This window comes from Emydura macquarii, unplaced genomic scaffold, assembly GCF_026122565.2.
Source record: "Emydura macquarii macquarii isolate MOO-44397 ecotype Brisbane River unplaced genomic scaffold, CSIRO-AGI_Emac_v2 contig_2452, whole genome shotgun sequence".
Taxonomy (NCBI): Eukaryota; Metazoa; Chordata; order Testudines; family Chelidae; genus Emydura; species Emydura macquarii.
Genome location: NW_027132589.1, coordinates 3,320,872 through 3,344,014, shown reverse-complemented (window position 1 = coordinate 3,344,014; position 23,143 = coordinate 3,320,872). Strand labels below are relative to the sequence as shown.

The 23,143-nt window shown below is 40.7% G+C and overlaps 1 protein-coding gene across 1 annotated transcript in view; it reads right to left on the bottom strand.

Annotated features, from left to right (window-relative positions):
• The window catches only part of FARS2 (phenylalanyl-tRNA synthetase 2, mitochondrial), a 334,052-nt gene that overhangs the window by 229,130 nt on the left and 81,779 nt on the right, over positions 1-23,143 (bottom strand). Inside the window, 1 exon segment of the mRNA XM_067562627.1 lies at positions 6,640-6,799. Coding sequence (XP_067418728.1) covers positions 6,640-6,799 — 160 coding nt within the window.

The window sequence follows — 23,143 nt, the reverse complement described above, 5'->3', positions numbered from 1 at the left end:
CGTGGCACGAGAATCCTTCATGGTGCACATTACATCACCGGTCTTCTCCGCAAACAACTTTTTCTTATTGAAGGGGAAATCTTCCATGGTGGACTGGAGTTGCCTGGACAGAGCTGCTGAATGTAGCTACAATGCTCTATGCATGACCCCCGCTGTTGCCACTATCCTGGTGGTTGTATTGGCCACATAGAGGAAGGCTTGTAGAGCCGCCCTTGCGACCAATTGTCCCTCCTTTATCATGAACTGAAATTGTTTCCTCTTGTTCTCTGGGATACGTTCAATAAAGTCTGATAATTTCCCATTGTTGTGATCGTAATTCGCTAGGAGCGCTGCATAATTTTCAACTCTCGCTTGCAGGGTTGCAGAAGTATATAACTTTCTCCCAAGTCAGTCAAGTCTCTTATCCTCCTTGTCTTGAGGTGCGGCCATGTGGTATTACTGTTTATTCCTTTGGTTGGCAGCTTCTATAAACCAGGGAGTTCAGTGGTGGGTGGGTGAAAAGTTATTCTGTATCCTTGGCGGGGACATCATATTTTTTGTCAGTTCTTTTACAGATGGGAGGGATGGTAGCCAGTGTTTGCCAGATGTTATTGGCAGGCTCCATCAGGGCATCATCCATAGGGAGGGTGATTTTTGAAGAGGCTGAAGTATGTAACATTTTTAGGAGCTTATGTTGTGTTGCTTCTTGGAGTGGGATCTCTAAATGGTTGGCCACTCTTTTGAAAAAGTCCTGAAATTGTTGAAAGCCATCAGCGGTGATGGGAAGCAGAGGGATTATGGCCTCATCTGGGGAGAAGGACGAATTGTGAGGGGATGATGTTGTTACTTTCTGTATGCTCCCCTCCATAACCTCTGATGGCTCAGGCTCAGTTGCTGTTCGGGCGGACTTGGGTGCTGATCTGGATCTACGCCTATGAGAGGTGGGTGGTCTGCTGCAGGAAGCAGAATAAGAGGACCACGTCCTATCTCAGCCACTGCATATGGTAATGTGTGGGTGAAGCGAACCATGGTGGTCCAAACCATGGGTGTGGTGGCATTTTGGACTGTGGATGTCATTTGACAATCTGCCCCTTAGGAGAGGACAGCTGGGGGGAGAATGTTGCCTGTTCCCTGTCATAATCCTCATCACTTGAGAAAGATATGGGGAAGATGGGCTCGTCCTGAGAAAAATATGCAGATGTATCTGTATCATACAGTGGAGCTATAGGGGAGGATGTTAGAAATTCCTCCTCCTGCTCATAGTGTCTGTGCTTCTCTATATGTTTCTTTGGCGCCAGTGTAGTCAGTGTTGGTGCTGGTATCACCTCGGTGCCAGCAGTCGGTTCAGCAGAGGTCATTAGCGCTGTTGGTGCCAGGACATGCGATTCGACAGTTGCTGGTGCCGAGATTCTGGTCGGCACTGAGATTTTTGATGGTGCTAATATCGGGACTGCTTTCAACATTTTGCAAACCATTAGCTGTGGCAGTGCCATGACAGGGTGGAGGTGCCCTGATTTATCCATTTGCTCCATGCTGGAGCGAGAGGGCTCTTTAGGCACTGTGCTAGATAGTGTACCCAAGGAATCTGTAGCCTCTTTGGTAGTTGGTCATTTAGCCACCAGGATCAGTGATTTTCTCTTCTTGTGCTCAGTGCCAGGCAGAGTTAAATGCCTTTTCCTGCTGGTCTTGTGCTGTGAGACCAGTTTTTCCTGACCAGGGTCAGAGGCAGGTCTAAGAGATCTCTCCATTAGAATTAGCTTCAATCGGAGGTCTCTGTCCCACCCAGCTCTAGACTTTACATTTTTGCAGTGGGTACATTTCTGTGATATATGTCCCTCTCTGAGGCATCTGATGCATTTGACATGCCCATCAGATGCTGGCATTGGGTCCCTGCATGAGAAGCCGGGTGAGCGTGGCATAATGCCTGAATTGGTAAGGGAAAAACTAACTAGCCTAAGGGTAAGTATAACTATTTTTTTTTAAAACATGTAACTAAGGTAAAGTAGATTAAAACTGAAGGAAAAAGTGACTATATGCCTACAAAACAACTAACTATAAGGATATTTTGGACGAGCTGTGAGGAACTGCTGGAGACTCCATCTTTGACGGCAGACGGTTGAGAAGGAACTGAAGGGGGCCGGGTCACGGGAGCCAATGGTGCCACGAGACCACTACGGTGCATGCGTGACACAGATGAGCACTACTAGCAAAAATCTCTGATCGACAACGCGAGGACATGCCAACACCTAAATTGTAGCACCCACAGGGACACTACTCGAAGTAGAAGGAGAGGTTTTACCATAGCCATCACTCCCCAGCCCAGGCTCAACCCTGAGCTTTCCTTGCTACTTGTTCCTTCCACTTAAATCCTCCTTATTAGCATTGTTAGTCTAGTGATTACCACCCAGGTGCTCACAATCCCTTAACAGAAAGGTTAACTGCCTCCAGCTGGGCCTGCAGCCTTCTTCAGGTTGCAGCAATGTCAGTGACCAGGGTGTTGCTGGTAGTACCCTGTCACATATGAAAACAGAATAAAGTGCATACTAATAATATATATACTTGGTACTTTAGGTGGGCCAATTTAACAAAGCTGAAAACAATTGGGAGACAAATCAGTTGGGAGGAAGAATTTAATCTGAATGATAAATGGGAATTATTTAAGAACATTTTACTAGATGCCTAAAAAGCCTCAGTTGTGGAAGAGAGAAGGAAAAAAAATGGTTTAGAGGGGAATTGAAGGCAGCTATAAAATAAAGTTTATATATATATATAACAAATGGAAGAAAGGAGAAGTTTAAAATTATGAATATAAAATAAGAGGCCAGGAATCGGAGAAAATTAATAAGGTGAGGAAAGGGACACAAGGAGAAATCTATGGCCAGCAGAATTAAGGATAATAAGGAGGAAGGTTTTTTTTTAAAGCGTGTTAGTGACAAAAAGAACCCTAACAACAGTTGGTCCGTTACTAGAAGGAAATGGAAGAATGATCAATAATAATGGAGAAAAGGTAGACGCGTTCAAAAAAATATTTCTGTTCTACATTTGGGAAAATAGATTATGTTAAAAAACACACCTTTGTTCAACGGTGTGCACACTAGACAACGGTGGCGTTCTGTGGCCTCTGCAAGTAGTCATTCATGACAGGTGATCCCTCTTCAGAGGTGATCTCTACAGCAGGTTTTACTGGAGCATCTCAACTGGAGGCATATCAATATGCTCACCAGCATATTTAAATTGGCCATTAGTCTCCACATGTAAGACACTTGCCCTCTGCTACTGTTCATGGGCAGAACACCAATTATGGTAGCCCATACTATGACCACACTATGGAAACCAGCATCTAGTTAGCAGCCCAGGCAAAAATCAACACATTCATTTTCATTCACCACCTGCTGTGGGCCAAGTGCCAGTCATGATGCTATAGGACCAAACTAGCAATGTCCTTGTGTAAAATTTGCCTGACATCTCATTTCTGCCTTCTGTTGTGTCCAAACTCCCAGAAGCATATGCTTCTACTATACTAGAGGTACAGAAGCAAGCATATTTTTGGATACAGGTCCTTTTAGCTCCCTTACTAGCAAAAGAAATTCTGTATGGTAATACAGCCTCTAAAGAACTCTAAAGAATATATCTCTCTTTGCAGACTGGTGATGGGAACAGCTGGACACACTAGATCTGATTTCAATCACTGTGAGGACTGGTCAGACAATTATTCAAAAAGGCATAAAAGTTATACAGAATTCTTCCCAGCCTTGCATCCTTAGATGGGACTTTCTCCACAAAGATCACTGCATCCTCATGCAGTGAAGAGAACATTTCTTCCATTACAATGACAGGATTCCACTCATGCCAAAGTTTTCCATTTGTTGTTTCATATGACTGTACTGATATCAGACATGAATGAGTTGAATGTGCTAAACATTTTTCAGCATGAGGATTGTTTTTAGAAGTCAGCATTTATGTAGGACCCACATAATCAGGACTGACTTGAGGAAAACATCTGTGGGGTGTTGCATGGGTCAATATTAGATCAGTCTTATTTAACAACTTCACTAATTAGTCAAAAATGGTAGCAAACAACACTGATTATAATGAACTGGAAAGCTCTGCAAACAGAGGTAATAAGAAGGGGCCTAGTGTGGCAAGAAATATGGACAGCCCAAAAAATGAGAGTTGTATTAGAAAAATGCAGTCTAATGGATCTTGGGAAGATATCTGAAACAAAGATATTGAGTGAGAGGAAGGAACTTGCAAAAGAAGTAAAGGTACTTGGCAGCAAATTAGTTATGAGTTTACAATGAGATATGACAACAAAAGAGGCCAATGAATTTGGGGCTATTTATGCAGCGCAACAATGACAAAGCAAAAAAAAAGTTCTTTTCTGTACGCTCTGGTCAGCCCACTCCTGAAATACTGAACTCAGCTCTGGACACCTCAGTACTAGTAAGCCTCTGACAACTGAAAAGAGTTCAAAGGAGAGCAACAAAAGTGATTGAGAAGCTGGAGAGACTGATTTACTGCATGAGGAAAGATTAAAATAGCTTTGTATGTAGCATGTGTAGCTTGGTACATTGATGACTAAGTGGGCACACAACAGTCTTCAAACATCTGAAGGGTGTAAATGCAGAGAGAGAGAGAGAAAAGTTGATTATTGTATTATGAGAGGGCAAACACAGTAACTAGAAGGAATGGGAGGAAATTAAGGAGAAAACTAGGCTGAATATTAGGAAAAGCTCCCTGACAGTGAGATCTATTGGAAGAAGTGGAAGGCACATCACTTGGGAAATGTAAAATTAGACAAGACAAAGCACTAGAAAACTTAACAAAGGTCGAGGATGTGAGCAAAATGACTTAATACCCTAGGCCTTTTCCTACTCTAATATTTACGATTGTTTTGTTAGTGATCAATAAAACCAAAAGAAAGACTTTGGAAAATAAAATAAAGAAATGATATAATCCTTAAGCTTCCACAGAAAGATGGCCTTAAGCAACTTTTGTTATCTTATTAAATGACATGTATGTCAGTAAGATATTTTAGAAGCTTGCTGTAGCTCCAGTGCATATGAACATGTTGTCCCACTTGATAGAATGTGTAATTTAAATGAGTGGTTTTGCTGATTTTATAACCTGTAAAGAATACAACCTGAGTGATTTATGAAAAGAAGCAATAATTAAAAACTCCACTGACCTATGTGTGTATATGTGAGAGAGACCTTACAATATAATTCTATTTCGACAAAAAGAAAAATTACATAATTTCTCTAAGGAACAAGCAACAAAGGAAAATTCATTTCAAATTCCAAATTGAAATCTGAGGGACTTTTACATTTCCTGAGGCAGAAAAGTAAAAATAAAAGATGAACAACAGAATAAACAATCAAAGATAAATGCTGTGACAGGGAGAATTTAGTTGAACTTATCCAAAATCTTCTGCACTGTGCCCATATTGTGCTTAGAAAGAGATAGATCACAGATAGATCAATATGAGTAGGGAATCTATTAATTTAAAGTTTAAGTCTACAGGTTTAGCAACTGTTTATTTAAGAATGTTTTTGTAATGTCTATCTGGTCTTAGTCTAACCGCAGCAGAATAAACTTCAGTGTAGTAATTGTCATTAAAAATGCAATCTCTGCCATCAGTAAACAAGGGATGTTACTACAGTCTCAGATATCACTGTTAACTCTGGGCAAATGCTGACTTTTTAATGGCAACCACAACACCTTATAAGTTGATTTGCAAATATTTTTGTTATTACTTATCACTTTGATAAATAATCAGATGTGCTACACTGCCACTAAAAAACCCCTGTTATTAAATAAATTGTTGGAAGATGGGGTATTGGGCTAAATGGACCATTGGTCTGACTCAGTATGGCCATTCCTATGTTCTTATGTTACCCTTTTTCCTGCCTACTACCATAGGAGTACAACTAGCAGGAAACCTTTTATTATCAATATTTAGAATTACTGAAAAATTTTAATCATCCCTATATAAGACCTGATACTTGCTATAAATCCTCACTCAGAACCCCCACTGATTTCAGTGGGCTTCTCAAAACAGTTTTAATAGTGGCCAGCATATCCCATGCATTCTAATGCTATGCACTATTTCTTTGACAGAAAGCTCAGTCAACTCAGCAGACCAGTCTTCCTGCCAGGAAACAGCAGTAAGCGTCAATGCTCACGCAGAACATTAATTTATAGAGACAGACACAGAAACAGGTATTTCTTAAGAATGTTTGATAATTCATTTTTATTTACACACACCCTCTACAACTTAGAAACAGCAAATGGTGGACAGCCAAGTTAATCAGTGTTCCCTCCACTCAGTTTACAGAGTCTAATTTATTTAGCTGTGGGGAACTTTCATGTTACTTCATGGACAGAATAGGTATAACAACACATACACACAATATGTAATTTTATATAAAATTACTGTTATCAAAATATCAAACAGAGCAATCAATGGCTTTTTTTTTTCTCTTTCTTTCTTTCTTTCTTTTCTTTTTTAAATGCAGTTGTTTCAGTACCATGACAGTTCCCAACAGCTATCCCTGGCTCTCTCTCTTTTATTATGCTGCATAACCCTTCTTAAAAGCTTGGATCCATGCCTGCCCACCTGCAGCTCTAGTGAAAGGGTCACCACACTGCAATACCTACCATCACCAAAGAGATGAGTCACAAGCTTTGTGAGCACTTGCTTTAGGTTGAACTCCGTCAGCCGCACTGCCTCCATGGTGTGAGTCTCTTGCTTGTGTGCTGTGCGATGCCCTTGCTCAAACAATTGGAAACTTTCTCCATCTTTGATGCTGCTGAACAACTAAACAAACAAAACAAAGCACAGTGTTTGGAATTAGTGACTTTTTAAATGGAAACAGCAAAGATTTTAAAATGAAATTTTATTGATTCTAGTAGGGAGTTCAGCTGCTGAGTCTTCAACATGATATAGAAATTTAAAGATTATGGTTTTGCACTGGTGTAATTGTGGGCATAGTTTGTTTCCTGAAGAATCTTTATGATGATGATGATGTCAACAAATACACAAGAAAAAAAAACCAGTTTGACTCTCAGGACCCAGGTTAAGTTTTCAGGGCTGGCAGTTAGAAAAACATCTATTTATTTATGAACTGAGCATATTTGTTATGGAAATCAAGGGGCAATAAACATTGCATCTTAAAAATCACTTTCCAGAGCAGAACCAAACATTTTAAAGCTGTAGCTTAAAGTAAGGAAAAACGTAAGAGAAGCTAGAGCTTCTAGTTGAAGGTATATGACCTTTGAATCCTCATAGTGTTTTTTATTTTTATTTACAATTTGTTACAAATTCCATTCTTTAAACAGTAAGATGAACCACTGAAAGAACAGAAACTTTCAGGCAACTGAACTTTACAACTCGATTCTGTATAGTATGATTATGTATTAATACTAATTATAGAAATCTATTTGTAGGAGAGAAATTCATAAATCCATTTATTTATAGTAACAAATTAAATCCATCTGATGGGGTGGGGAGATTCACAAATCCATTTTAAAACATTTTGTTACTTCAGAAGTTATCATGATAAATAAGAGTACCCAAAACAGAGTACATAATAAAATTTATTGCAGCCTGAAAATATTTTCAAAATTGAAATACACTCAAATAAAAATCTATGAAAAAGTTATATAAATGAAATGCTATAAACACGAGCTAGCTTTGGAACTCCCAAAATAGTTTCCAAAATCTCAAACTTCATGTGATTAACCCATCCCTAATAAGAACACTTTCATTCTTCCCAAAGAGATCTGCAGGTCATACTACAATTTAAGCCACAATAGAATTTGCCTGCCCTTAATCTGCAACTGCCTTCCAAATGGACTTGCAAAAAAACAATGGACCTCTCAAGTGTATTACATATTGGCCGAATTCAAATGCCTCTTCCACTGCACCAGAAAGGCAAGCAGGCAGGATCGGTGGGTGAACACGTGTGAGAAACTCCCCACACAAAGTTCCTTGTACTTTATGGGAGGGAAGTGCACTCTGCTGAAAGAGAGGACTTCAAATTTCCCTTCTACCTGCTGTTGTTTATGTCTTTATACTTCATCACTCATCTTATTCAGCAAGGTTTATAAACTTTATAGAAGGCTGTCAAATTGCTTTCCCTGCTGTACAAATAAATTAACCGCAAGGCAGCACAAGGTCATTTCAGGCAGTGCTGAGAACAGAACCCAGGTCTCTAATAGGAAGACCCAAGTCTCCTCCACTCAGGCACTTCCTTTTAAATTGATATGCCAAATCAGCCTACTTGTCTACCTAGTCTATAACCAGTGCTCTAGCCATTAGACACCGCTCACCTCCCAAAACCAGGAACAGAATTCAGGAATCCTAATCCCAACATCCTGCAGCTGCCTACCAAACAGCTGTGTAACCTACTGGCTAAATATGTGTTGTGTCATTCTCTAATGGCTGATCCACAGCAAAAAGAACATACTCTTTGTTGCTTGTGTGGTAGAGGGCTATCCTGGGGATCTGAAAATCCAGGGATTATACCCTACGGATGACCTATTTATTATTCCAGTTTTCCATTTTTAAAAAACATTTAATTATTTATTTACTTTAAAACATACTTAAAACTAGATTTTAAAGTTAAAACCCATTAACATCCCAATAAAGGCACGCAATGTGTAACCAAACACAGGTGACCTGTATTTCTCTCACCTGTCAAACAATTTGATTTCCAGTGTCACACACTGGAAGATCTGAAAGCTGAGGCATGACCACAATAAATATATGGGTGAAGAGACGGCAAAGAATTATTCACGTAAAATCACTATGCACACAACCCGTCTCATCTGTGTAGGCCAGCCTGATGACTCAAGAGATAAAGATTGATGGTAGATCCTTGAACTTTTAACATATGGAACAAGGGGAAACTTGGAGGTTAATGCTTTTTCTGTAACAGAAGTTTACAACATATTGAAGCCCATTACAGCAGCTAACCAGCTACAGAGTAGAGGCAATTTTAGCTCACTTTACTACATGGTTAATATAGAGATGAAGCTGGTGTAGTGAAGAAGCCCAGCAGCAGAATGCAAAACCCTTCAAGTAGGGTATCAAACAGCCTTGTAAATATTGTGCATCATAACCAGTTTGCATGGATTCAAATCCCTGATGTTTACAAAGTTTTCCCATGGTCAATTCTTCTTGTAAATCCATAAGCAAGAGTCAATGTCAACACTTCTGTGATATTTGCATTGTTTCCTGTCTCACAAGAACTGGAAATAGAAGCAGGCTTCCAATGCAACAACATAAGTTTCTCTGAGATCAGACTTACTATAAAACTGTGCTATAATTATTATGTGAAACAAAATGGCTTCTACTGGCCCTCCTGAATAGATTGGATACACTCAGCCAATAAAGACACAGAAAATATACGTTGTGATTGCCCTATTTGATCTATCTCAACAAATGTGTCTTGAACTCAAAATGTACTATGAACAGTATCCGTAACAGTTCACAGATGCCCACTGAGTTAACAAAGAAACAAAAAAAAAATTGTAAAATGCTTTTTTAGAAGTTCTAATAAACCACTGCAGACTTTCTAACACAGTTTAAAATTAATCAAGGCTAATTTCTAGTATAAATACCACAGATCTAACACTGAGCAGAAGTGTGCATTTAATTATTAGGAAAATTACCAGCCAAGATTGAGAGTGGAAAAAAACCACTACAGTGCCACCTGAATTGGTCTAGTATTATAAGTCAGGAGGTGACTTGGTTGGGAAACAGAAAAAAGAGCCTAAGGTCAGATTCCTGTGTTGTCTTCAGTGTGTCACAGAAAAAGAGAAAACAGAGGTAAAAAAGAAAATGGCAAATAAAATGAGTACTCATGACTCTAACAAAAAGAAAGGCAGCAGCTTTAAAAATTATTTATTGCACTTTGAAATAAGAACAAGAGGGCCGTCTTGCAAGTGACCATTTGAAAGTTAAAAAAAACATCCTTTCCCCTACTGGTATATTTTCTTCATTGACCAAACAAAACAAATTGTCCACAGCATATACTTGGCCTTACCTATCGCCAGCTGCACAGATCAATCACCTAAAACTCTATGACTACATCTATACTAAGAGCTAAAGGAGTGGGATTCCCAACTCACACAGAGCTCTCATCTGAGCTAGCACACTAAAAATTGTAGCAACCTTCGGGGTCATTTAAGCCAAGGGCTGCAGAGATATAAGCCTTGAAATAAACAGCCATTTAAAACAAAAACAAACCCAGTTGGGAATTTTTTGAAGCAGAGTTCAAGCTTTTTTTTCTTTTTGCACAGAGCTCAAACTATTGATGTGATGTGAGTCAAAATGGTCTCAATTTGTCAAGTTAAGTTATACCCAAGGCAGTACATGGCACGACAATCTTTGGGGGGATGCAAACTGATAACAGTATTTAAGAAAATGTATATTTTTTTTTACTGTGTGCATGCACTAATATGACCAGAGGGTTTCCATTCCTGCCACTTTATATGCTTTAAAACTTGACTCTTGTAAGGGCTCTAAAATCTGAATGGTTAACTTGGACTGCTTTGAAATTTGATGTGCCTCCTGGGGGTGCAAGGTATCATTAGCAATTCAAATTTGGGGTCAACCGACCAAAGGGTTCCCAGGATGCAGTTCCCCTCCCAAAAAAACCCTTCAGTTTTATTCTGCTACCTTTTACTGTCACACGGAAAGGTATGTCTGGATGAGTCACCTCGTTGAGATTGATGGCTGTGAATTCACCCTCCAATTAACATCACTAATGATTAATTAATCACAATCCGCCACCCTAAAACAAAAGGAGTTTTCCACTAAGTGGCTGGAGGTTGCTACAATTTGAGAGTCATGAGTGGCAATTTTATTTTTGGGGAAACGTAATCAAAGTATTTGGGGAAAATTAGACATGAATGCTTCCTGGGAGGAGAGGCTGAGGGAACTAGGCTTGTTTAGTCTGCAAAAGAGAAAAATGAGGGGGGATTTGATAGCAGCCTTTAACTACCTGAAAGGGGGTTCCAGGGAGGATGGAGCTAGGCTGTTCTCAAAGGTAGTAGATGACAGAACAAGGAGTAATGGTCTCAAGTTGCAGTGGGGGGTGGTCTAGGTTGGATATTAGGAAAAAAGTTTTTCACTAGGAGGGTGGTGAAGCACTGGAATGGGATACCTAGGGAGGTGGTGGAATCTCCATCTTTAGAGGTTTTTAAGCTGCGGCTTAACAACGCCCTTGCTGGGATGATATAGCTGAGGTTAGTCCTGCTTTGAGCAGGGAGTTGGACTAGATGACCTCCTGAGGTCCCTTCCAACTCTAATCTTCTATGATTCTATGATGGAGAAGTAGGAAAATGGGGAATGGGTTTGGGACTGTATCAAAGGTAGGGGGGCTATGGAAGTGGAATAAATGGTAATGAGTGGTAGGGGAGAAGAAAGAAGTTGTACATTTCAGCAACTGTGAGGTAGCAGAATAAAGGTACATGTGTTAATGGGGTGTACTGGGGTATTGATGAAAAAGGGCAGATGATGAAAAGTTGCATGGGCAACCTTAACTATGCATTTCAGAAGTTTGAGTTTTGCTCAACTCAACCTTCTGTAAGGAGACAACATACTACCAAGCAATGTTAACTCTGTAATAATGTATTTTTTGCCATTTAATTATTAATTCAGATGTGACATTAAAACAGGTTCATGAACCTCTTAAAATACATAAATTAAATCATTCAGTAACCCTGTAATTGGATGGGAAGCCTGATGCCTAAGTCCATTTGTTTATTCCTTCCAAGAGAATCACTTGCAGCTCCAATAATTTAACTGGGGGAAAAAAATCTTCTGTATTGGCATATGTGAAATGGATTAAATGTAGTTCCTGACTGGCAAGCAAATATTACAAAAGCCACCATTAGGATAGCACTAATTAGCCTCCTTATTGGCATTTTCCACAGATGACTGAGCTACACGCAGTTCTTGTATCAATAAAATTATTTCAGTAAGGACCCAGGGGTGTGACCTTTTTTTAAACTGATATAGTTATATCAGTACAAGTCCTGACGTGGATTCAGTTTTATCATTACAAAAAGGGCCTTATACTGGTATAGTTATTCCCATTCTGCTTTAATTATACCGGTAATAACTTAAATAAGGCAGTGCAACTTGCGTGTGTAAACAAGGCCAGGGAAGCCAACAACTGAATAGGATGAAGAATGACCTATAGTCTCACCCATTTTAGTGCCTATTCTATATTTATATGCCAGAGAACTTCAGCATCAGATCACATGGATGTATTTTAATAATTTCATATACAACATTAACACATCCAAGCTGCAACCATTTCATATGTATTTATTGTTTCACAGGAGAGTGTCAAAAATGGACAATTTTATTATAACTTGTCTACTTAAAGTTACAAGCAGAAGAATATATGTTTGGTTTAGTGTCATAATGAATAGCTGGTGTGATGACAAGAAGTCTTTCTATTTAATTTTGAAAGCCAAAGAAAGAGGTGCATATTGCATCATCATGCAGGACACACACACATTATTCCAGTATGTATCAATACAGCAGGCTAATTCAGCATTAAAAAGGAAGGAGGAATTAGATGATTTAACCATATGACATAACATTTACGAGTCAAATCAGAATAGGCAATAGCAGAAATTAAGTCAACATCGGCAACCTCAAGTGGCCAGAAGATAGTAATTATTAGACAAAAAAATAAAAATGGGGCTACATGTCTTTAAAATCTTTTTATAGTGTTGATCAACCTGCTTTTTTCTCATCAGAAAAGTTTGATCAGTTTAAAACAATTCAACAGCTTGTAGCCACTTATTTAATTAACCTAGGTATGTGATTCAATGTTTGGGTAACAATATTATAGCAAAAATCTAAGAGTTTAGTAAGATGTTTGAATTTATATTCAGTTTTAAATCCAGAGTACTCTCTGACATCTCCTTATCTTTCCAACCAACTTGGCACTTAGATATCATGGTTTTGAATGCAGTATAAAAACTTGGATTAGAGATAAATAGATTTCTGTCCATCTAACCTATGGTGCCCATCCGAGTAGCATAAGCAAAACTACACACATAGGGCCCTGATACAGTAAGGCATTTCAACATGGGAAGTGATAACAGAATCCTTTTTTCTCAGAGTTCATTAGCTCTGGATACAGCTATTAGCAAATTTACTTGAAAGTGCTATCTTTGGTCTCTTCATTATACTGTAATTTGTCCCCCAACAATTCACTCAGTGCTCCAACTAGCTCCTCATATTTATACCCATCACATTACAGCACTTCTTCGCAATCTTTCTCCCTACTCCTCTATATCCTTGTGGGCAAAATTAGTCCCTGTCATCAAGAAAAACTCCTGTTTAAATTGTAACTAGAACAAGGGGCAAGGTGGGGTGACTAGATGGGAAAGGGGCTCAGAAATTGAGATAAACATGCTGGTTGTGTGCTTATAAAGAGGGACTTCTCAGGACAGAAGCCAATTCAAATAGGAGGGATTTAGAGTAACCACTCAGAATGAAGAAATTTACACAATCCACATATGGTTACAGAGAATTTTTGTCAGCAGCTGCATAGTGATTATGCAAATCCCTGTGTTATGATTATATAATAAGTACCCTCCACCAGTGAGAATACAAAAAAATCAGCATTATCTGGGTATGATATCTACACTGCAGCTGGCAGCAAGCCTTTCAGGCCAGGAAGACAGACTCACACTAGCGGGACTCGAGCTAGTGGCTAAAAATAGCAATATGGACGTTCCAGCTTGGAGCAGAGCTCAGGCTCTGAAACCTAGAGGGTTGGGTGGACTTGAGAGGATGAGGTTCCGCTCAAATCAGAACGTCCACATTGCTATTTTTAGAGCGCTAGCTTGAGTCCTACCACCGCTAATGCATACCCTCTCAGCTGCAGTGTAGACATACCTTGTATGGTCAACAAATGACCTGAGAAATGCCATTTATCCAAAGCAGAGGGAACTGTACAGTATCCCTTGTTCTAACTGAGTGAGAATTCCATTTCAGCATATTCACTAAACCAGTGGTCTCCAAACTTTTTAGGTTGCGTCCCCCTTACTCCTATCAGTGCCCCAGTATCTTATCCCCAATAGTTGTGGGTGGGAACAGAGCTGCTGTTGGTGGATGGGGGCTGAGGACCCAGCTGGGCCAGGGGCCAAGGCTGGGAGTGGGGCCGCGGTGGCCAAGCGGGTAACAGCGGCTGGGGGCCACGGCCACAGCCAGGAATGGGGCCGCAGAAGCTGGCAGCTGAGGCTGAGAGTGGGGCCGGGAGCCAAGCCAGGAACCACAGCTGGCAGCTGGGGGGATTGGCCGGAGCAGAGCTCAGGGCAGAGCAGTACTCCCTCCCCACCCCCATGGGGGTTGGCCAGGTCCTGTTGCACCTTCCCTCATGTTCCTCTGCATCCCCCTAAGGGGACATGCCCCACAGTTTGGGGACCTCTGCACTAAACACTCGAAGGAGTCTAACTTCCTTCTCAATAACTACTTAAGAATATCTACTTGTCTCTTATGTGCTCAGATAACATGGTGATAAATCTGATACAAAAACCTAGATTAGACAAATTATATAACTAGACAAAATTTTAGAGCACACCAACAATTTTTTACTTTTGTGAAATTTTCCCCCCTACTTTTCAGTCAACCCTATATAGTTTAGTAGAGAACACATAATCTATCACTGATGTTAGGATGGCAATGATTAAAGAAAGCCTGATTAAAAGGGGCACTGACAATGTCATAGTATTCTGCCCACTGTTCCTCTCTGTTTATAGATACAATAGCCAAATGGAAACCTAGAAACTTCTGTTTCCTTACCGATTTTTCTACCATCATATTTACACATTGATTTATTATTGAAAGATGACTCATAGGTACTGAGCTAATAAAATATATTTTTGTGAAAAGAAAAAAATAATCACAAAATATAAACTTTTCCCTACACCAGATTATAAAGAGTTTTCTAAAAGACATAAGAAAAAAAATATTTTGATTTACCAACCTTGACAATATCCCTATAAACAAACAAGCAGCTGTACTCTAAATTCACTTACCAATATTGAAGCATTTTCATATTTTTTTAATATACCGTATTTTATAAACTGATGGATTAGCCATGACATTTATCTGGAGATGGTGCATCAAACAAGAAAACTTCCTGCCATCCCAACTAGTGTCTGACACAATAAAACTTGTGCAATCACACCCAAACTAAGCAGCATCAATCACTGAGAAGATACATGAGGCAGTGTGTTAATAATGGAGTACTCTGTGCTGTTTAATGCCAAGCTTTTGGTTAGGGAAGAGAGCAACAAAAATCATTTTAGACAGTAAGCATGCTCAGCTTTCCTTTTAATCTCTGGAACCTTCAGTCTTCATTCCTTCAAATACAGCAAACAAATTTTATTTATTTCTTTTTAATCTAGCCAAAATGCTTCTGCAAACATTAAGTAATCAAACTGTTTTTAAAGGAAGAATAACTATGTCTCCTGTAATAACACAGAAAAAGCTACCACATTAAAAGGATACCAGACTCATAATGATGGATTTCAGGTTCATAATGCTATAATTCTTCATTTCTTTAACAAACTAAACCTTTTCAAATACACCTGTGAAAGAAACTTGCTTTTTGTTTCCTGATTAAAGCAGCATGTATCTCTGTTTGATAAATTTGTCTTGAAACGTGTACTTCGATTTTTGAAGAGACTTCTGAATAAGATGGGAGTTCCAAACATTTATTTTATTGATATTTAAAATAATAAAGATGACTATCCAAGGCCCTAGGTGCCCTAACATAATTCATCATTGTGACCGAGGGACCTCTTTATGCTAACTGGCAAAAGGGTTACAGGGATCCCTTGGGTCTGGTATTTACAGTCTAGTTCACCAAAGAGCATCATGTAAGGCTTCTAATGAAAGCTTGTGTCATACTAGTCATCATAATCATTGCAAGATGTGTGTACAGGTGATATCTAAGGAGTTACGTATCTGTACAAAACCTATGTTCCTAAAGCATGTAAAGCGACACATCCCAGATGGTTCCACCAGACAGAAATTAATCGTTCCAACAGAAACACTTCTCTCTCTGACTACATGTAAATGAAGGATTGAACCTTTAGAATGGAGGCCCATTTATATATTGAGTCAAAAGCTAATGGAGAGAAGCGAAATCAGCATGAAAGAAACACACAAGAAAAAAAACGAGCTGTGGAGGATGGGGTTATACTGTTTGCAACTTAAAACAATGATTTGGAGTCTGGGGGGCAGATGAACCCCCAGTGTTTCCTTCAATCTGGTAGGACAATCTGCCAGTAGGCTTGATCTTAGGAAAAAGAGGACTCAACCAAACTGGTTGCAAATGCTGGGGTGGGAAAAGATCTTGGGGTCAGGTATCTTGTAGAAGATAGGAGAATGTCTTGAATCTCTATACTTTCTTAAATAAATTTCCTTTTGTTTTATAATTTAATTCAAGTGCTGTGTGTAATACTGGGGCAGTGGTCTAAGGTAAAACTGGTAAGCTGTTCCTTTGGAAACAAAAGAGCTGTGATTTCTGTAGGTATCCAGTGATCAGGAGCTGGATACAATGGGGGGGGGGATACTTTGAAGGGACTTGGATGCTTGGGTGCATCTGTCGTCAACTTGCATAGCAAGGACAGGGCTGGTGTAGCCCAGAAGAGAGTGCTTGAGAGGCTGACAGGCTGGTTGTGTTAGGTAGCTAACACCCAACTAGTACAGGCAAAACTATCTTGCAGCGGATGCAGGTAGTAACAAGGTGACTCTCTCCCTGCATGCACCAAGCAGTGTGAAAAGCATGCAATATATACAATTAAATTAAACCTCAGCAGCACTGAAATAAGTTGGACATGAACTCAATCGCCTGTAGCATTTCATCATCTAGGAAGCACACCCTCACCCTTCTCCAAGATCTTACCAAACAGGTGTCCCTTGCAGAGTGCCTGGAAAGTCACCACATTTTGGCTATATTGGACCAAGGGTGGGTTTAAGAATCTTGAAGCCCACACAGAGAACGACCCGCCAGCCTATTTTATAACAGGAGGGCTCCAATTGAGGTGACCCTAGTGATGACAGCATGGCTCGGGGGAAGGGGCAATTTATCAAGTAAGCCAGTCACATGCCAGTTAGTACTTTATACACCATAGCCAGCATCTTAAACTCCACTCAAATCAGTGAGCAGTCAGTGCAGATCCTGGATCTCTAGTGTCACAGGCTCCCAGCAAGATGCACCGCTTGGTAAGCTAACCTCTGCTTTCAGCACCAGCTTCAATCTCTACATGGTTCTAAGGAGTAGCCCCAAAGAGAGCACATTGCAATAGTCTAATTTGAAGTGACAAAAGCATGGATAACAGTGGCAAAGTTGACATCCGACAGGAAATGTCATAACCTCCTACTCAAATGCAGATGGTAAAAAGCTGACCAGGTTACTGCTGTGACGTGATCATCAAACAGCAGCTGAGGGGTCTAAATCACCCCTAAATTGTGAACACTATTAAATAAAGGCAGACATACTCCTTCAATCAAAGGGTACATTACTTTCACCATCTCCTCCATCTGCTTCTCCCCAACCCACTCTCATCACCTCATGAGAGGCAGGTCACTCTCATCTATGCCCCACGCTCAGCTAGACACTGGCTCAAGTGCTGAACTGCATCATCCAAATCAGATGAGATAGAGACATACAGTTGCATTAGGAGGAATTATGCATTTCCAACATAAAAACATTCTACGAGGAATGTAAAAGTCCTGAAATACCGTATGTAATTGTTGAACTCTGGGATGCTGAACAATTATTCAAGTTCACTTTGCCATGGTACCAAATGAAGCCTATTTTAAAATCAGTCTTTTCATCCATTGTACCCCACAATAAGCTAGATATTTTAACTGAGATTAGTTAGCATCCATTACAGAGCGAATGTCAACAGAAAAGATTTTTCTTTCACAACACTGCTTTTCTTTCACCTACTCCCCTTTTGTTCCCTGTCCCCTCTCACCCAATCAAGAGATGTCACTGATGCAGATAAGAATGCATAGTCCAACCCCTGCCAATCATGACTATGCGCTACATTTAAGTGGTAGCTCTACATCACATAACTGGCATTGACTGGAACACTTGTTGGCAATTTTAACAAAGAGGCCATGGATTGAATGAGCATGGAAAACAAACATTTTAACCCCTTAACACCATCACTCCAGAACAAATATGAAGACATTAAGAAACTTGTACTGCTACTATCACTTGCTATTTTTTTTTTAAACTGGATGGCATGGCTCTGACAATTCCAGCAAGCCTTGCTCTCCATACACATCTGAGGCTTAGTGTATTCCTGGATATTGAGAGTTTTTGATCAAGTGATGCAGCAACATCTCATTCCCACTGCAAAAAAGGTAAGTTAAAATATTTACCTTTCCTCATTCCTGTCTTGCTTCTTATTATACAGATTATTAAAAAGATAACAACATTATTTTAAAACATTTCCTTAGAACAAAAAGTAAACTTACATGGGGTACTCCATGTGGTCCCCACACAATGGAGGTTGGGGTCTCCAAATTCTAAGTTTCCTCGCTGATAACACTAAATAACTGTTTTGATTCTCCTCCTGTAGCACACTGGATGGACAGCAAAAAGACACGTCTTGACTGCCCACACTTGTAGTTGACACTCACAGACAAAACTAAGATTAACTGTGACTTACTTTCTCCCTTTCCTTTTGCAGGATATGCTCTAAAGATCTGGAAAAGAAAGCCATTGTTGATGAAGGGCTGTCTGAATATGAAGTGGCATAAAATCTCACCACTTAATTCAAATAGTAGCGGTTCATATATTCCAACTTTTCCAGGGTAATATATTTCAGAATGACTGAAGGCATCTAATCATAAACCTACCCTTAGCTACTGGTATTTTCAAATGATGTGCTTTGCAAAACTTCTGAGAAAACTTTGCTGTTGAATAAACCTTGCGCCCAAACAGATCAAGCTTTTTGGCCTCATTTTTTGGGGTAGAACTCATCTGGCCTTGCTTGTCCCTTTCATTGGCAGCCGTGACCACCAATGATCCGGGGGACGGGGGAAGGGCGGGGAGGGGAGAGAAAGGTATCTGAATCTCTTGGCAGGCACATAATACTTCTTTTCCACCCATTTAGAGGTAGGAGGCAGGGAGGTAGGGTTCCCCTTCATTGTGCTTTGGCCAATTTCACTACTCTCTTGAGCACTGGGAGAAACACCTTGGATGGAGCCTCTGTTGCCAGGATGCCAAATATTTCATCCACAGGCTCCTTGAGCTCCTCCCAGATTGAGGCCCAGATTGGTTGCCACATGCTTGCCAGATCTTGGTGGGCTCTGAAGTTGTCTAATGGGGTAGTGGTAGACAGCCCTGCCGGGCTGTCTGTGGGTGTCCCTTCCTGGTTGGACTCCACATTCAGATCTGGTGCCATGCCCAGGGCTACTGAGGACCATGGCACCAAGGCTCTTGGGAGCGAGTGGGCTTGTGGGACTGCCGCCGGGGGAACCCCCATGGGTTCCAAAACTACCATGGTCTGGGCCACTGCCCTTGAGGCCATACCCCCACTGGTGGCATCATGGGGAAACCAGCCACCTGGTTTGAAGACTGTCTTCTCAGAAGGGTCACCTCCTCTTCCTGAGTCCAAGGAGCTACTCTTGGGCAACCACGGAGGCGCAGTCGCCGATTGTCCCTCTGCGCTGTACCGTGCGCGCCAGTGCTCTAGTGAGTGGCGTTGGGAGCTTGAGTGTCGGGTGTCCCGCAACCATGTTTTGTCCTTTGGCTTCCTATAAGGACTCGGATTGATACCAAAGCTCCAGGGATTGGCGGCATTCTGGGGATCAGTGCTGTCGGTCTGGAGATCACCGCTGAGTATCCGGAGACTGAAGACGGGAGCCCGACCTCTTGTAGTGCAGCTCCGGAGACCAGCTTCGCAGGCGCCTTGGAGACGGGGATCGCTGTGGAGTTCTTAGCACAGGTTTCCCTCTTGATGAGCCTCCCGAGGGGGTAGCTGGCTCTTGGGTGAGGACTCCCTTCCCTGGGCATTGGTGGCATCAGGATAACCATGAGGTCCTTTATCTCCTGGAAGGTCTCAGGTATAGTGGGCACCGTCAGGTGCTGAAGGCCCTTGTAGCTTCCTGGAGTCAATGGTAGGTCTGGGATGGGGCTTGACCTCCACATAAGAGGCGACCCTCTTAGGGCCTGCGGGAATGAGCAGCCCAATGCAGGTCTCACTTGAAGCCCTGTGCCCTTCTTAACTGCCTTTGGTGCCAGCAAGCACCCCTGTTCAGTGTGGGCCTTCTTTGATCTTTTCTTTGGCACTGGAGATATTGATCGGTGATGAGAAGACGACGGCACTGGTGGGGAACTCCGTGCAAAAGCCAATGTACTCAGCACCAAGTCCGACCTCGGTTCTGACTTTGGTCTGAGCACCAACCTGGTCTGAGAGCTAAATCTGATGTTCCGATCCTTCTTAATTCGAGGTCTGAAACTTTACAGATTTTATACTTCTCCCACACATGAGCTTCCCCTAAACACTTCAAACAGCTCTGGTGCTGATCGTTCAGAGTCATAGCTTCTTGCATGAAGTGCCCTGTCCCTGGGTCAAAAGCAAACTAAAACTAACTCTATAGCTAACACTTAACAAGAAGAACTAACTATATACACTTGATAATGAGTAAACCACTAGGTTGATGAAGGACTTGCAGAAGCAAGGGAACATTCCAGCATCATCACAGGCAGTAAGAAGGAACTGAAAGGGAGGGGGGCTGGCAGCACCCTATATATGGATACGTACGCGCACTGCTGCAGGTGGTGCTAGTGCCAGCCCTACGGACACTACCAGGAGAAAGATTTCTGGCACAGGTGCATGTGGCGCAAACACATCTAATTGGAAATGGACATGAGCAAGCACTCAAAGAAGAACATTAACAATTAACAATTTGTTAACATTAACAATTAACAAAGAAGAACATGAACAATTACATAAGTAAAAGAAATCTCAGAACACCCCTGTGAGGAAAACAAAGCCTAATACAGATGGGGAAAAACTAAGTCAAAACTGAGTAAAGAACTAATAAGGCCATCAGAATTTTGGCCATGGGCAATACTACAATGTCATTATATAAATTAATGGTGCATCCCAAACTGAATGCTATATTAAACTTTGGTCACTTAAGCTCACATTTTAAAAAAAGTATGTGTGCTAAAGGTGGAGACTTGAAAACACATGCACCAATGAATGCCCATAACCCCAACTTGTGCACTTAGCAGCTGTTGTAAGTGCCAGTTGGGCACATGCAAAAGAGTGTGCCCACTTTAGAACACATAGGCCTCATTCTCTAAAGAGACATTTGAGAGTCAAAACAGATATGGTTCAGAAATGGGTAACAAAATATGTTAGAAGCATCATGGGGCTTTCAACTGATGAAAGTCTGAACTGACTCACAGGACCCAATTCTTTGACACTCTTTTTACACTGGAGTAAATCCACAGATTTCAGAGAAGTTACTCATGTTTACATTGGTGTGCTGCAAGGGAAAACAGAATGAGGCCTAAACTCCTTCATACAGTAAGGGGAAAACAAGAGGAGAGACGAGAAAATAGAGGTGTAGAAAATAATTAATTGTATAGGGAAGGCTAACTAGATGTTCCTATCTATCTCAATCTATAAAACAATATCAGGAGGGCACCTGACTAAATTGGGAGACAACGTATTTAAAACAGATGAAAGGAAATGACTTTTTACATGATATATAATTAACATAGCATCTGTAGTTATAGTACCTGGGAAAACAGTTTTCATGCTGCAGGGTATACAAACCATCAGCTGGGGTCAGGAAGTAATTCTCCCATAATTATATAGAACTGCACAATTAGGAACAATACATAGATGCCAACTGTCCCTGTTTTGGGGAGAGAATCCCTATTTTTAGCACAGTTTTAAAATTCTCCATTGTGTCTTAGCAACAAATTCACCATCTGTTCCAAGACATTTTAATGGAGACAAAAGATGTATCCCTGTTTTTCCTTCCAAATGTACCTATTTATAAGCCTTCATATATTAGCATCAGTGTGCTTTATGGGATTTTTACATCCTCTTTTGACCAATTTCACATTAGCCATTGATGAAGTTAGGATATCGAACTGGAGAGACAATTCCTACATCCCCATGTCTGTTCCCCATCAAAATTGTCTGTTCCCCATACAAAGTTTGGTATAATTGAGAAAATATACTTTGAACTCTCTCAGACATAATTTTTAATTAGCATTCGTTGTCAATTGAAATATTTTGTGATACTGAGTTTGTATTTGCTCTCTCTGGTGGCTAAATTACCTGAAATCTAAAAAGGGGGAGAGGTTAAACAAACATCTCAGTATGTGAGGAACTGTACACGCTGATCCCTGTACATCAATGAGTGCGTCCCTCTTTCATTTTATGTAGAGAAGCGTGAATAAGTCTTTGGGAATCAGAAGAAAAAACTGTCAGCTCCAACCTTACTGCAGCTGTGTTAATGTTGTAATCCAAAAAGTTTTCAAATCACATGACAGACAGGGAAAAATCATGAGATTTTATATATCTGTATATACATAGATAAAAGAGACAAGTGGAGGGAGAGTCTGTTCAAATTAGAGACATTTTCTCTGAACCCTGGTCTACACAACCAACTTTTGCCAGCATAATTGTGTCATTCGCTCAGGAGTGATGCAGTTATACCAACCAAATTCCTAATGTAGACAGCACTACGTCGACGGGAGGCCTTCCACCATTTCTCAGGTAGGTGGAGTATCTACGCTGATGTCATAGGTAGCATCTTCACCAAGTGCTACAGTGGCACCGGTGCAGCTGCACCATTGCAGTGCTTGAAGTGTAGCTAACACATTGAGGTGCTTTTTTCAGAAAAGGAACAAACCATGATAAATTGTTTTTTACTTTTAGTTTTATTTTCCCCTTCTCTGGGAGATGCCTCCCAATGAAACCCACTACACCCCAAACTCCTCTTCCCCACCATCCCATAGCTGGCTGTACACTGTTTGGAACAGCAACTGACTCTTCTAGACTCTCAAACCCATCATTCTCGCTCCCTCTTTCCTGTATCTGTTACGAAAGATGATTTCCAGTTTGGATT